Source organism: Aquarana catesbeiana, linkage group LG03, assembly GCF_042186555.1.
Source record: "Aquarana catesbeiana isolate 2022-GZ linkage group LG03, ASM4218655v1, whole genome shotgun sequence".
In the NCBI taxonomy this organism is placed as follows: Eukaryota; Metazoa; Chordata; class Amphibia; order Anura; family Ranidae; genus Aquarana; species Aquarana catesbeiana.
In genome coordinates this window covers 626,864,556-626,881,323 of record NC_133326.1, presented here as the reverse complement: position 1 = coordinate 626,881,323, position 16,768 = coordinate 626,864,556, and the positions used below count along the sequence as shown (strand labels likewise).

The following is a 16,768-nucleotide window of genomic DNA, read 5'->3' as shown; positions in this document are numbered from 1 at the left end:
TAGATCTGTACTCAGACAAAAAGTAACATTAGAACACTGGAGGTTTGGCCACCATCTCAGGAAATTTAACAGTGCTATAAACCAACCCTAAAGCATGTATCCAGTATTAGACTTTTGCTGCCCATACTTTGGTGGATAATTCCTGCTTACTTGCTCCTCCTTGCTATTGATAATAGCTAAATAGCCTCCCCGATTCAGGCACATATTTTCTGCATTCTGCCAGGTAAGTTCAAAAGAAGATATGAAATAACAATGCTTTTCATATTCCATCCATTCTTGTTCACAGGATCTGCCTGGAGAGAAAAGGCAAAGCAAGCAAGGAAGAAAAGAAAAATGAAAAAAATACAATTAACATTTGACCATTCATCATGCTTTACATATTTAACATGTATGATGTTTGGTCACGTAAATTATATACAGGTATATACTGTATGTATCACAAAAATGAGTACACCCCTCAAATTTTTATAAATATTTTATTATATCTTTTTATGTGACAACACTGAAGAAATTACACCCCTAAGTGAAAATGTCCAAACTGGGCCCAAAGTGTCAATATTTTGTGTGGCCACCATTAATTTCCAGCACTGCCTTAACCCTCTTGGGCATGGAGTTCACCAGAGCTTCACAGGTTGCCACTGGAGTCCTCTTCCACTCCTCCATGAAGACATCACGGAGCTGGTGGATGTTAGAGACCTTGCACTCCTTTACCTTCCATTTGAGGATGCCCCACAGATGCTCAATAGGGTCTGGAGACATGCTTGGCCAGTCCATCATCTTTACTCTCAGCTTCTTTAGCAAGGCAGTGGTCGTCTTGGAGGTGTGTTTGGGGTCGTTATCATGTTGGAATACTGCCCCGTGGCCCAATCTCTGAAGGGAGGGAATCATGCTCTGCTTCAGTATGTCACAGTACATGTTGGCATTCATGGTTCCCTCAATAAACTGTAGCTCCCAAGTGCCGGCAGCGCTCATGCAGCCCCAGACCATGACACTCCCACCATGATGCATGACTGTAGGCAAGACACACTTGTCTTTGTACTCCTTACCTGGTTGCCGCCACACACGCTAGTCTGCTTGTCTTCAGCAAACTGTTTGCGGGCTTTCTTGTGCATCATCTTTAGAAGAGGCTTCCTTCTGGCACGACAGCTATGCAGACCAATTTGATGCAGTATGCAGCGTATGGTCTGAGCACTGACTGGCTGACAAGCAGACCCCCCCACCCCTTCAACCCCTGCAGCAATGCTGGAAGCACTCATACCTCTATTTCTCAAAGACAACCTCTGGATATAACGCTGAGCACATGCACTCAACCTCTTTGGTTGACCATAGCGAGGCCTGTTCTCAGTGGAACCTGTCCTGTTAAATCGCTGTATGGTCTTGGCCACCGTGCTGCAGCTCAGTTTCAGGGTCTTGGCAATCTTTATATAGCCTAGACCATCTTTATGTAGAGCAACAATTCTTTTTTTCAGATCCTCAGAGAGTTCTTTGTCATGAGGTGCCATGTTGAACTTCCAGTGACCAGTATAAGAGAGTGAGAGCGATAACACAAAATTTAACACACCTGCTCCCCATTCACACCTGCGACCTTGTAACATTAACGAGTCACATGACACCAGGGAGGAAAAATTACTAATTGGGCCCAATTTGTACATTTTCACTTAGGGGTGTACTCACTTTTGTTGCCAGCGGTTTAGATATTAATGGCTGTGTGAGTTATTTTGAAAGGACAGCAAATATACACTGTTATACAAGCTGTACACTCACTACTTTACTTTGTAGCAAAGTGTCATTTCTTCAGTGTTGTCACATGAAAAGATATAATAAAATATTTACAAAAATGTGAGGGGTGTACTCACTTTTGTGAGATACTGTATACTGTATACACAGTACTGTGCAAAAGTTTCAGGCAGGTGTGAAAAATTGCTGTAAATTAAGAATGCTTTCAGAAATAGGAGTGTTAATAGTTTATTTTTATCAAATTAACAAAATGGAAGGAAATGAACAAAAGGAAAAATCCAAATCAAATCAATATTTGGTGTGACTACCTTTTGCCTTCAAAACAGACTTAATTCTTGTAGGTACACTTCCACACAGTATTTGAAGGCACTCAGCGGGTAGGTTCTTCCAAACATTTTGGAGAACTAACCACAGATCTGTGGATGTAGGCTTCCTCAAATCCTCCTGTCTCTCATGTAATCCCAGACAGGCTCCATGATGTTGAGATAAGGTCTCTGTGGGGGCCAAACAATCACTTCCAAGGACTCCTTGTTCTTCTTTACGCTGAACAGAGTTCTTAATTAGGGATGGGCGAACGGTTCGGCCCGAGCATAAGGTTGGGGCCGAACTTTGTTTGTTCGGATGTTCTGTGAACACTGAACAATATGCGGTATTCGGGGCAAATTCAAAAGCTGCCGGAACACCGTTTAATCTTTGGGACATTAACATGAAAAATCAAAAGTGTTCATTTTAAAGGCTTATATGCAAGTTATTGTCATAAAAAGTGTTTGGGGACCCGGGTCCTGCCCCAGGGGACATGCATCAATGACATTTTTTTTTTTAAATGGCCATTTTTTCGGAAGCAGTGATTTTTTTAATGCTTAAAGTGAAACAATAAAAATGAAATTTTCCTTTAAATATCGTGCCTGGGGGGTGTCTATAGTATGCCTGTAAAGTGGCGCATTTTCCCCGTGTTTAGAACAGTACCACAACAAAATGACATTTCTAAAGGAAAAATTGTCATTTAAAAGTGATTGCGGCTGTAATGAATTGTCGGGTCTCGGCAATATAGATGAAAATCATTTAAAAAAGAGCATGGGATCCCCCCAGTCCATTACCAGGCTCTTTGGGTCTGGTATAAATATTAAGGGGAACCCCGAACAAAAATGTAAAAAAAAATTTGCGTGGGAGTCCCCCTAAAATCCATACCAGGCCCTTCGGGTCTGATATGGAAATTAAGGGGAACCCTGCGCCAATTTTTTTTTTAAAAATGGCGTAGGGGTCCCCCTCAAAATCCATACCAGACCCCTCAGGTCTGATATGAATTTTAAGGGGAACCCTGCACCAAGATTTTTAAAGAAATGGCATAGGGGTCCCCCTCAAAATCCATACCAGACCCTTATCCGAGCACGCAACCTGGCAGGCCGCAGGAAAGAGGGGGGACGAGAGAGCGCCCCCCCCCGAACCATACCAGGCCACATGCCCTCAACATGGGGGGGTGCTTTGGGGTAGCCCCCCAAAGCACCTTGTCCCCATATTGATGGGGACAAGGGCCTCTTCCCCACAACCCTTGCCCGGTGGTTGTGACGGTATGTGGGGGGCTTATCGGAATCTGGAAGCCCCCTTTAACAGGGTGACCCCCAGATCCGTGTTCCCCCCCATGTGAATTGGTAATGGGGTACAAGTACCCCTACCATTTCACAAAAAAGTGTCAAAATGGTAAAAAAGACAATAGCCGGTTTTGACAATTCCTTTATTAATAATGTCTTCTTCTATCCCGGCTTCTTCATCCATCTTCTTCGGGTCTTCCTTCGGTTTTCTCCTTCTTCCTCCATCTTCTTCTTCCCCTGCTTCTTCCTCCATCTTCCTCTGCTTCTACCTCCGGTCTTCTCCATCTTCCTCCGGCTTCTTCTTCCCCACTTCGTCCTCCGGACGATCCGCCTCAATGGGAGGCTCCTGCTGTGTGACGCTTCTGTTCTTGTGACAGTTCTGATATAACTGAGGGCGGGGCCACCTGGTGACCTCACCCCTTTTGACACCACGAGGGCTTCCCTTTGGCTTTCCCGTGGCGTCAGAAGGGGCGGGGTCACCCGTTTACGTAAACGGGTGACCCCGCCGCCCTCTGACACCAAAAAAAAAAAGAAGCACCCTCCCCATGTTGAGGGAATGTGGCCTGATACGGTTCAGGAGGGGGGAGGCACTATCTCATCCCCCCCTCTTTTCCTGCAACCTGCTGGGTTGCGTGCTTGGATAAGGGTTTGGTATGGATTTTGAGGGGGACCCCTACGCCATTTTTTTTTACATTTGGTGCAGGGTTCCCCTTAATTTCCATATCAGACCTGAAGTTTCAATGATTTTTATCTACCTGAAAATTCATTACAGCCACGATCAGTTTTACATGACAGTTTTTCCTTTAGAAATGTAATTTTGCTGTGGTACTGTTCTAAACACGGGGAAAATGCGCCACTTTACAGGCATACTATAGACACCCCCCAGGCACGATATTTAAACGAAAATTTAATTTTTATTGTTTCACTTTAAGCATTAAAAAAATCACTGCTCCCGAAAAAATGGCCTTTAAAAAAAAATAAATTTTCATTGATGCATGTCCCTTAGGGCAGGACCCGGGCCCCCAAACACTTTTTATGACAATAACTTGCATATAAGCCTTTAAAATGAGCACTTTTGATTATTCATGTTCGTGTCCCATAGACTTTAAATGGTGTTCGCATGTTCTGCCAAATTTTTTGCCTGTTCGTTATGTTCTGGTGCGAACTGAACCGGGGGGGGGGTGTTCGGCCCTTCCCTATTCTTAATGACATTGGCTGTAGGTTTGGAGTCGTTGCCCTGTTGCGGAGTAAATTTGGGGCCAATCACATGCCTCCCCGATGGTATGGAATTAGGAAAAAGTATCTGACTGTATTTCTCAGCACTGAGGACACCACTGATCCTGACCAGATCTCCAAATCCATTTGCAGAAATGCAGCCCCAAACCTGCAAGGAATCTTCACCATGCTTTATTGTTACCTGCAGACATTCATTATTGTACCACTCTCCAGCCCTTCGGTGAACAAACTGCCTCTTGCTACAACCAAATATTTCCAATTTTGACTCATCAGTCCAGAGCAACTGCTGCCATCTTTCTGCACCCTAGTTTCTATGTTTTTGTGCACAGTTGAGACATTTAGCCTTGTTTCCATGTTGGAGGTTTGGCTTTTTGGGCACAATTTTTCCATGAAGACCACTTCTGGCCAGACTTCTCCAGACAGTAGATAGGTGTACTTGGATCCCACTGGTTTCCACCAGTTCTGTAGTTCTGTGTTGATGGTAGCACTGCTAGACATATTCTGATGTTGAAGGGAAATAAGCATGATGTGTCTCTTTCATCTGCTGCATTAAGTTTCCTTGGTCAACCACTGCATCTACAGTCCTCAATAGTGTCCCCAATGCTGAGAAATACAGGCAGATACTGTACTTATACATCATGCCATACCATCAGGGAGGCATGTGATTGGCCCCAAATGTCTTCTGCAGCAGAACAACAACCCCAAACATACAGACAATGCCATTAAAAATGATCTTCAAGCATAAAGAAGAACAAAGAGTCCTGGAAGTAATGGTTTGGCCCCTACACAGCCCTGATCTCAACATCGAGTCTATCCAGGGATTACATGAAGGGACAAAGAATTTGAGGCAGCCTACTGTACATCCACAGAAGATCTGTGGTTAGTTCTCCAAGATGTTTGGAACAACCTACCTGCCGAGTTCCTTAAAAAGTGTGTGCAAGAGTACCTAGAAGAACTGATGCTGTAGTCACAGGGTAGTCACATCAAATATTGATCTGATTTAGGTGTGTTTCTTCTGTTCTCTCACTTTGCATTTTGTAGATTGATAAAAATAAACAATTAAAATGTATATTTTTGAAAGCATTCTTACTTTACTGAATTTTTTCACAGTTGCCTAAAACTTTTGCACATTACTGTGTGTATATAAATCTATATATCTATATATAGATATATATCTATATATAGATATATATCTTTCTCAAAGTGCCAGTATCTCTGCATGCTGCTGTATGCAGGCTTAGAATTCATTGGGTGTATTCCTCATTTCAAGAGCCATGGAAATCATTCCTTTATGCCCCTTGGTCAACTCTACATTGGAATTTACTGGTTTATAGTACAGATACAGGCTAATATTATAAAGCCTTATTTTTTCAAACTGCTTCAGTGTAATTCACAAAAAGAAAGGCTTCAATGGAGTACGGCTTGAAAAGCAATGAAAAATTATAAAAAATAAATAAAAAGCTAACACCTCACTAAAGAAAATAAGCACAAAAAATAAAAATCAGCTGCAAGCACTCAAAAGCCAAGATACAGACTCCAAAATAGTATTATATACAAACAGTGCAGCGATAAAAATTCTAAACAATCATATGATTTAATACAGAATCCCTAAAGAAACAGATTCAATCGTATTGATCAGATAAAATCCAAAAACATGCAAAAAAAAAAATGTTATAGTCTGTATAAGAGAGTCCATAAAAACAGAAAAATACAATAAAATCCTCATCCTTGCTCCATGTGACAGGCATAAACAGGTGAAGGGAAGGTAAAGATCTTGTAAAAACAGATAGTCCTGCTCCACACCCAGTGAAAATTTATACAAACTGCTTACCAGCTATATATGACCTCTAAGTTATAAGTGGTCCAACAGGGCACGAGGAAATAGGTCTCCTCCAAACCTTACAGGCTCTCCTCTGACACCACACCCACAGAAAAGAAGGCAGGAGTAAAACCACCTATAAAATGTGATGTTTTATAAATGCGATTTTACTCCTGCCTTCTTTTCCATGAGAGTAGTGTCATAGAGGAGAGCTTGTAAGGTTTGGAGGAGACCTATTTCCTTGTGCCCTGTTGGACCACCTAGAACTTAGTGGTCATATATAGCTGGTAACGAATATATGTGCAGCGCTAAATGAGAACGGTCATAATAAGTGAGACCATATATGGTACAAAAAATGATGTTATACACTCTGAATGACACACGTGAAATTAATGCATGAACACATGAAATAAATTAACTAAATATAGTCCACAACGTGATGAAAAATAGATATAATCCACAGATGTTGTTAGTCCAGGTAAGTGAATAACCCCCTTGGAACATCAATAGAAGGACAGGTGTGGAAAGAAGATAATGGGAGAAGCCACCACCAACATAAGGTAGGCTTACCAGAGCTATTGGACTCAACATGGCATATGCCCAATGAGTCGTCAAAGCTAATGGTGACAGCACACCGGTAGACAGGGTCATCCACGTCTGCAGATTGTTGGCACAGGCGGATGGTGATCACAATGTCCAGCAGATGACTCCCAGCAGAGAAGGAAAACTCAGAGGGAGGTTGGTCGAATCCTTACCATATGCTCACAGGATGCAACCAAAAATGAAACAAAACTTCCACATAATGAGACATGCATGAAGCTTAACAAACTATATGCAAAGGGCATACATGACAAGGTGGAAGTATACCAGGCCGCAGTGGGTTAAAATTAGGGGTTTTGTTTTAAAAGGTCAGAGATAGTAGTTCATGGGAGGAGTGAAGGGGGCAATCTGCAATCGTAGTAGGAACGTCTGTCTGGCAGTTCGCTGTGTTCTCTATGAAAAAGAAACATGAGTAAGTTGGAGCAGCTTCTACAACAGCTCAGAGCTGCGGCTGCGATACATGGCCCTGACTGGGTTCAAAGCCAGGTAGCGGCGTCACTGCAAAGGGTAAAGCAGGACCCCCCTCAGCCGGGGGCCTGCCACCACACGGGCTCGGAGGTCTCGGCTCCGGAGCACCTCAGTCCAGATCATACCCCTAGAGCTCAGCGCCGCACTGGGAGCACGTGTTCGGACCCTTGAGGCCCCCCGCTAAACACAAGCTTGTGGTTGCTGGGGGGACGCTTGGGAGGAATCCCCGTCCATGGCGGAGCCCTTTTGGGGGGGACTTTCACCTTACTCCAGCTCTGGTCCCCTCCTCTGTCATCCAGTTTCGGGAGCAGGCGCCTGGTAATGCTGGCGATGAGCCAGTCGGCATTGCAGCCCAGCGGGGGAGAGTTGGCACTCCTGTCTCCTGGTGCGGCCCGTGGCCATCCTTCAGCGGGTGATAAGCAGCAGAATGTCCATGGCTCCGCGGCCAGCGGAGCCCGTCAATCGTGAGGGAATGCCTCCAGGTCGGGGCCTAGGAGGCCTGTACGGAGAGTCGCCAGTGTGTTGGTGGGGACGGCGGCACGCACTGATGAGGTCGTCGAGGGGAGACAGAGTCGGAGCAGCAGCTACAGGATCCCTCGGGGGTGAACATTCGCTGGCGCAGCAGGGACTGCAGGCAGTGTCCACAGCAAGAGGTCGGTCAGCGGGGAAGGAGCGGACATGCCACAGCCAAGCAGTGGTCCGATCGAAGTGTGAGGCCAGCAGCTCTGCAGAGGGAAGAGGAGGCCCTGGAGGCAGCGGGGCATTGAGAACGGCGGCTGGAGGGGCTCCCTGCCCAGTGCAACCTGGTGAGTGTGTGTCTCCTGTTTTGTCTGTACTTTCTCCTGTCTTATTGGGGGGGCTGGGGTTAGAGTGCAGTCCAGGGCACAGGTGGGGGAGTCAAGTTCCAGTCAGGTGAGTGGGGATCTCTGGAATAGCCTGAGGGACTTAATCAGCAAGTTGGAAGCAGGGACAGCTAGGGAATCCTTGATGCCATGGGCTCCTCCTAGGGAAGTGGCAGCGCCTCCTGGGGGCGCTTCCGCCCCTCCGTGTATGCCCTCGGTGGTCGTTACAGGCACGCAGACTGACAAGGATGCCGCGGGCACAGTCACAATGGCCACAGCTAAGGATGGAGACAAGGACGCGGAAAGGGTGTGATTATTGGATGCGGCGAAATGTGAAGTATATGTGTGTTTTGAGGGACCACTCGGGGCGCACCTAAAAACTGAAGTTCACGAGAAGATCTGGAAGGGCAAGTATGTGGAAATATTTTCCCTGCTCCCATTAGAAAAATTTAATTTAGATCGCGTTAAACCAGATGAAAGTAAAAAGGAAGAAGAAGAGAAGAGGAGGCATCGACTTATTCCTAGGATGTTTGGCTACAGGCGTTTGCAATCTTGGCTAGCGTGATAGGCAAAAAGGCTCCAGAGAAATGTTCAGCCCTATTTTGTTACTTGGAGGCCATTAGCGAGGCTCACATGGTCTATGGTGGGTTGCCATGGCTTCGCTATGACGATTCGTCAAGGAAAAGCTGCCCGCCATTCCACACGTTGGGACCACAAGGATATCAGACTGTGGATGAAGTTGATGACTTCATCCAGGGCTGAGAGTCAGTTTTTTTCCTGGAGGGACCGGTGGCGCTTCCACCTCTGGATCGCCGGCCCCTAAAAAGAAGGGGTTCTGCTGGCAATTCAACAACGGGACATGTCGGTTTGGCAGCGCCTGCCGCTACAGGCAGGAATGTTCGGGTTGCAGCGGCAATCATCCCCTCATTCGCTGTTTTAAACAAGGAAAAGGTTGCAACGGCTTCCTTTTCTAAATAGGTACCCAGATCAGGCGGCGGCTTGTATTCTGGAATCAGGGTTCGCATTACGAGCATGTTGTGGGAGGTTCCTCCTGTCTTCAATAATTTGCATTCAGAAATACGCAGAGAAACTGATGAAAGAGGTGGCCTTAGGACGCATTAGTGGCCAATTTCCTTCCCCTCCGATTCCGCAGTTAGTGTTTTCCCTGTTGGACTTGGTGCCGAAAAAAGAGCCAGGAAAATTTAGGATGCTTAACCATCTTTCGTGTCCAAGAGGGGGTTCAGTGAACGATGGTAACGTTCCGCAGGACAGTACGGTTAACTAAATATCATTCAATGCCACTGTTGCTTGGGTTAGAAAGTATGGCAGGAGTGCACTCATGGCAAAATCCGATGTGGAAGCGGCATTCCGGCTGCTCCCGGTGCATCCTCAAATTTTCCATTTGCTGGGATGCTTCTGGCAGGGTTCTTATTTTGTAGATCGTTGCCTGCCGATGGGTTGTTCCATCTCGTGTGCCCTGTTTGAAACATTTAGTTCGTTCTTCGAATGGGCGGTTAGGGAGTCTCTGGGATGAACTCAGTCATCCACTATTTGTACGACTTCCTATGTATCGGACTGCCGGAGTCCAAGACTTGTGCGATCCTGCTGGGCACGTTGCAACATCTTGCTGACTGTTTTGGCATTCTGTTGGCACCTGACAAGATGGTGGGCCTGGCCACTGAACTTGTTTTTTTTCAGAATTACTATTGATTCCATGGCCATGGAATGTAGATTGCCACCCGATAAATTGCTTGCTCTACATGAGGAGGTGGGTATAGCATGTGGATGGCAAAGGCTTCGAATAAAGGAGTTGCAATCCCTGTTAGGAAAGTTAAACTTTACTTGCAGAATTATTCCCATGGGCAGAATATTTTGTAGGCGATTGTCAGCGGCTACGTCCGGCATCAAGGCCCCCGGGTCACTATGTGCGGCTGTCCAAGGAGCACAGGGCAGACCTTCATATTTGGGACCTATTTTTGGAATCCTTTAATGGCCGGTCATTATGGCAGCAATGCGGATTTGGTTCTTTTCACCTATGCAGCGGGTTCGGTGGGTTATGGCGCTTATTTTCAGGGGAATTGGAGTGCCGAGCCATGGCCTGCAGAATGGCGTGATGCTGGTTTTCTAAAAAACCTGGTCTTGCTCAAGCTTTTTCCCATAGTCCTGTCGGTGGAACTATAGGGGAAGTTCTTTCAGGACAAAATGGTGCACTTCTATTGCAATAATATGGGAGAGGTTGTTGGAATTAACCATCTCAGCTTCTTCCCCGCTTGATGTTAGGCTCTTGCAGTACTTAGTTTTGAGAATGAATATTTTTCTTTATGCTGTACATATCCCTGGATCTTCCAACAAATTAGCAGATGCTTTGTCTCGTTTTCAGTGGAACAAGTTCTGCGTGTTGGCACCGGAGGCGGAGCAGCATGGCATGCCTTTTCCTCAACGGCTCTGGAGGATTGCGTTGGAGTCACCGCTGGACTGATACGGAATTCACACAGCGCTGGAACGTGGGCAAATTATTCCAAGGTTTGGAACAAATGGTTCTCTTTACTGAAGGAGGTAGGTAAGGTGGATACTGGGTTAGATGTGCCATCGTTGGTGTTATATTTTGTCTGCGGCAATTTGTCGCAAGGTATTTCAGTGTCTATGGTGGATAGGAAGTTAGCAGGACTCGCGTTTTTATTTAAGTTGGTGGGTGTTAAGGATTTTACCAAGTCTTTTGTTGTACGTCAGGCACTTAAAGGTTACCGTAAAGGGTGGCGCAGTTGATATCCTCAGCGTTCGATTACATTTGAGGTGCTGGGTTCCGTTCTTGGAAGATTAACTACTGTTTGTTCATCAGCTTTGGAGGTGCCTTTTTTCAAAGCTGCCTTTCTGGTGGCCTTCTTTGGCGCTTTCCGAATGAGAGAGCTAGTTAGTCCATCCAGGCGAATTTTGGGGAGTTTGTTGTTTAGGGATGTTACATGTTCGGACTCGGCTGTTAAGCTTTGGATCAGGCGATCCAAGACTGACCAGAGTGGTGTGGGAGTTCAGGTGGAATTGTTTAGGGGCAATAGCCCACATTTGTGCCTGGTGCTGGCGGTGGAACAGTTTCTGGGAGTGCGGCCTGGAGTGGATGGCGCTTTATTCGTTCATTCGGATGGTTCGTTTTTGTCCAAGTTCCAATTCAATGCGGTTTTCCGCAAGTGCCTTGTAGGGGCAGGGTTGTTTCCTGGGGACTAGTCATCTCATTCTTTCCACATAGGGGCACCACTGAGGCATCGCGGTGAGGCCTTACTGAGGGAGCAATTAAACGGAATGGCAGATGGGAGTCTGAGAGATATAGAATATATGTGTGGCCCCATTTGCTTTAGGCTATTAATACATGGAGGGTTTTCTGGTCTGTCTGTTGTTTGTCTTTCTTTATGTTTTTTGTTGCTGGGACATTTGGTGCATGGTTATCCTTATGTCTTTTCAGATCTACCCCGATGTCTAATCTGGATTCTGGGACATTCCTTTGTTTTTTGGGGGGCAAAGAGGGTGGAGGTTAGACCCGATGGCAGGCAGTTGGGAGTTATGAGGGCAGGGTCAGGTGGACTGGAGTCCCGGGTATGCTCTGGCAAAGAGTCATCCTGGAAGTTCACCAATTTGCATGGATGGACAGACACCCTGACATTTTGGTCACATTTTGGTACATGCGGGTGGGAATGACTTGGGCTTGGGTCCCATGAGGAAGATTATTAAGAATATTAATTGGGATTTTCTGCAAATGCGGTCTTCCTTCCCTGACATGATCATTATATGGTCAGACATTGTGGCCCGCACGTCATGGAGGGGGGCCAGGTCGGTGGAAAAGCTAAACATGCCCCAGATAAAGGTGAATAAAGAGGTGGGCAGATTTATTGCTCGAAATGGTCTCATGGTGATTAGGCATGGCGAGCTGGAGAAGGACACATGGCAGTTTCTAAGAGGGGATGGTGTACATCTCAATGCGGTGGGCATAGACTTATGGTTCTTGGGATTGCAGCACGGTATCCAGAGGGCTTTGCTGGTGTGGCGGCGGGTACATGTATAAGGTGTCATACTTGTACCGCTGTGGCGGTTGGGGTCCTTGACGAGGGATGAAAACATTGGTCGATTTGTGAAACGGTGGGACCCTTCTCAGGTGTGGAGTCCTCCGGGTCTTTGTCAGGGGATTTAATTGACCAGGCCATGTGGACTGCACAGAGGAAACCAGAAACGCGTGTAAGTGAAAAAATAATGGTGTTTATTAAATAAGTGACAAGTAAGAGGAATATAAACAGTGCAAAACCAACCACAGACCCACAAACAACAAATAGTATATACAAGTAAATGGAGATACCGGAATCGTAAACAAAGCCAGACCAAGGTCATACACAGGGAGATCAGCAGATGGGTAAGGACGGGAAACCAGCAGGACAGGGAGAGGATGGATAGGCTGCAGGGCAGGGATCCAAGGGAATAAGGAGGGACAAGAATAGGATGGGCTAGGGATAGGGATCAGATCAGATCAGGACAGAAACAGGTTCACGGTCAGGATACAGGCAGCAAGGTCAGGGCGCAGGGAGAAAGATACCAAGGCAAAGCCTGTGAGGGCAGCAGGCATGGGCACTTCGAGCTTGGCAGCAAGCACTTCGAGCTGGGCAGCAGGCACATCAGGCTGGGCAGCAGGCATGGGCACTTCAGGCTGGGCAGCAGGCACGGGCACTTCAGGCTGGGCAGCAGGCACATCAGGCTGGGAAGCTGGCACATCAGTCTGGGAAGCTGGCACATCAGTCTGGGAAGCTGGCACTGAGACATCAGGCTGGAAGGCAGGCACTGGGACAATAGGCTGGAAAGCGTGCACATCAGACTGGGAAGCTGGCACATCAGACTGGGAAGCTGGCACATCAGGCTGGAAGGCAGGCATCGAGACATCAGGCTGGAAGGCAAGCTTCGAGACATCAGGCTGGAAGGCAGGCACTGAGACAACAGACTGGGAAGCTGGCACATCAGACTGGGAAGCTGGCACATCAAAATGGGAAGCTGGCACATCAAACTGGGAAGCAGGCACCGAGACATCAGGCTGAAAGGCAAGCTTCGAGACATCGGGCTGGAAGGCAGGCTTCGAGACATCAAGCTGAAAGGCAGGCATGAAGACATCAGACTGAAAAGCGGGCACAGAGACTTCAGGCTGGAAGGCAGGCATCAGGACATCAGACTGGAAAGCAGGCACATTAGACTGGAAAGCGGGTACATCAGACTGGAAGGCGAGCACATCGGATTGGAAGGCAGAGACATCAAGCTGGAAGGCAGAGACCGAGACATCCGGCTGGAAGGCAGGCATCGAGACATCCGGTTGGAAGGCGGACACCAAGACATCAGGCTGGAAGGTAGGCATCAGGACATCAGCCTGGGAGGCAGGCACATCAGACTGGATAGCAGGCACATCAGACTGAAAAGCGGGCACCGAGACTTCGGGCTGGAAAGCAGGCATCAGGACAGACTGGACAGTGGGCACATCAGACTGGGATGCAAAGACATCAAGCTGGGAGGCAGGCGCCGAGACATCTGGCTGGAAGGCAGGCATCAAGACATCAGACTGAGAAGCGGGCACATCAGACTGAAAAGCGGGCACCGAGACTTCAGGCTGGAAGGCAGGCATCAGGACATCAGACTGGAAAGCAGGCACATTAGACTGGTAGGCGGGCACATCAGACTGGAAGGCAGAGACATCAAGCTGGAAGGCAGGCACCAAGACATCCGGCTGGAAGGCAAGAATCGAGACATCCGGCTGGTAGGCGGGCACCGAGACATCAGGCTGGAAGGTAGACATCAGGACATCAGACTGGGCGGCAGGCACATCAGACTGGATAGCAGGCACATCAGACTGGAAAGCGGGCACCGAGACTTCGGGTCGGATAGCAGGCAGAGGTTTGGCAGGTTTAGGTGGGTCATCAAGTTCAACTGGCATGAATGCAGGCTGGAACAGGTTGGTTGGTGTGGAGGCAGGTTGGGTTACTGGCAGGATGGTGTGGGTCGGGAAGAACTTTCATTTCTTTTTTGGTTTAGCCACTGCAGCTTTGTACGTAGGTGCAGGGTCGTAAGAAAAGAAAGTAGCTGGGCAGAAGGAAGACCAAGGAACAGTGGCTAAAGGAGGGTTTTGTGGGATTGTTACAGGTGGAGGAGAAGAGACAGGTGGATTGAAGGCAGGATAGGTGCTACACTTGGAGACTGGGTAGTAGTATTTGGTAGGGGGCTGAGTAAACTGGGCTGTAGCTGAGGTTACCATAGGCCACAGGGAGATAGGTTCTTGGGAAGGCAGGTGATTAATGGCAGGGCGGGAATATTGTGGCTTAGCTAAATACAGGAGATCTGACCATGCTTGTAGCACAGGCTGAACAAACGCTGATTCACACACAGTCTGACTAACCAAGGATTGCACAGACTGGATGCAATTAGACAACACCTGCTCTGAACAAGAGGAATAACGTTCCATGAAATAGGCTGGATCATCTTCTAATAACCATACCAGGGATTCAACTTGGCCATAATTGAAGGGGGAGAAAAATCATCGCTCCCTTCGGGAATACATGACAGGGCTGGTTTTGCACATAACTGGATCAGGGGCTGAACATCTTCAAATGACATATACCCCTGATCCACTAGGGAATGAGCTGATCGGATAGTTTCCTTCAGCTGGTCACTAGACCACCCTTTTAAAATCTGGCCACAATATTCACCGTCCTCTTCTGCTAGCAGAGAATAATACATTATTTCATTGAAATCCATATTAGCAGACCTAACAAACCAGGATGGTTTCTCAATGCAGCCACGTCTGGTCAGGGATGGCCTTGGTATACTGTCAGGGGATTTAATTGACCAGACCGTGTGGACTGCACAGAGGAAACCAGAAAAGCATGTAAGTGAAAAATTAATGGTGTTTATTAAATAAGTGACAAGTAAGAGGAATATAAACAGTGCAAAACCAACCACAGAACCACAAACAAGAAATAGTATATACAAGTAAATGGAGATACCGGAATCGTAAACAAAGCCAGGCCAAGGTCATACACAGGGAGGTCAGCAGATGGGTAAGGACGGGAAACCAGCAGGACAGGGAGAGGATGGATGGATAGGCTGCAGGGCAGGGATCCAAGGGAATAAGGAGGGAGAAGAACAGGATGGGCTAGGGATAGGGATCGGATCAGAACAGAAACAGGTTCACGGTCAGGATACAGGCATCAAGGTCAGGGCGCAGGGAGAAAGATACCAAGGCAAAGCCTGTGAAGGCTTGCAGGGTATTTATAAGGCTGTAGTAATTGACCTCATGTTACAGCTGAGCGCAGAGGGTGCTGTTTGCTCCACACTGCCGGAGTGCACCCGCTGGTGGACACCGGTACTACGGCCCAAGGATGCAACAGTGCCACCAGCAGGAGAGACCTCTTACTACATGTCCCAGGTGTTGGAAGACACCCGCTGGTGGACACTGGTACTGTGATCCAAGAGACCGATAGTGCCACCAACGGGTAAACCCTCTCATGACAGTCTTGTTCAGTTTAGACTGACCAGGTGTTAAGGTGGTAGGGGTCTGTCGTCAGTTAGTATAGTCCTTGAGGTGGTGTATGGCGGCTGGGGACTGAACCTAGCTTTACGGTATCACAGACTCCAAAGTTGTGGGTGATGGTGTCGTCAAGCATCTGCAACCATTTTCTTCTTCTTCGATCTGGAGTGTTTATTACTATTCAAGTTTAATTATAATTTTGGTTTAATAAAAGGCCGAACTGGCCATTTAACCCAATACAGTTTGGTGTCATTATTGAAGAAAGGGGGGGTGGCGTTGGTTCCTTATTAATATTTAACAGGTATATCTGAACTACCTCAGTCAAGACATGCATGAAGCTTAACAAAGTATAAGCGAAGGGCATACATAACAAGGTGGAAGTATACCAGGCTGCAGTGGGTTAAAATTAGGGGTTTGGTTTTAAAAATGTCAGTGCTCTTACCTGAGTGGACAAGCAGATGAGGTGATAGGAAGAGCAGGAGAGATAGTAGTTCAGGGGAGGAGTGAAGGGGGCATCACTTGAAGTCTGCAATCGCCCTCCCGTCCGAACTATCTCAGTCATGAATCCGCATTACAAAGAATATTTATTAAAATTGAGGAACACTCACATTTGAGCAGGTAAAAAAGCTCTTGTAAAATAGACTGAAGATTTAACACAATGGCATCAGCAGGCTCGTCACAATGCGTTTCATCTAAAAAAACATCATCTCTTTAGACGAAACAAGTCGGGATGAGCTTGCTGATGCCATTGCATTAAATCTTCAGTATATTTTACAAGTGCTTTTTTACCTGCTCAAATGTGAGTGTTCCTCAATTTGAATATATATTCTTTGTAATGCGGATTCACATTATGTGGAAATTTTGTTTCATTTTTGGTTGCATCCTGTGAGCATATGGGAAGGATTCGACCAACCTCCCTCTGAGTTTTCCTTCTCTA

At 46.9% G+C, this 16,768-nt stretch overlaps 1 protein-coding gene across 2 annotated transcripts in view; it reads right to left on the bottom strand.

Moving 5' to 3' along the window:
* LOC141133200 (hepatic lectin-like) overlaps positions 1–16,768 on the bottom strand; it is a 78,551-nt gene that overhangs the window by 29,420 nt on the left and 32,363 nt on the right. For both annotated transcript variants that reach the window (XM_073622413.1, XM_073622412.1), the window contains one exon: positions 151–293. In XM_073622413.1, coding sequence (XP_073478514.1) covers positions 151–293 — 143 coding nt within the window. The remainder of the gene's footprint in view (positions 1–150; positions 294–16,768) is intronic.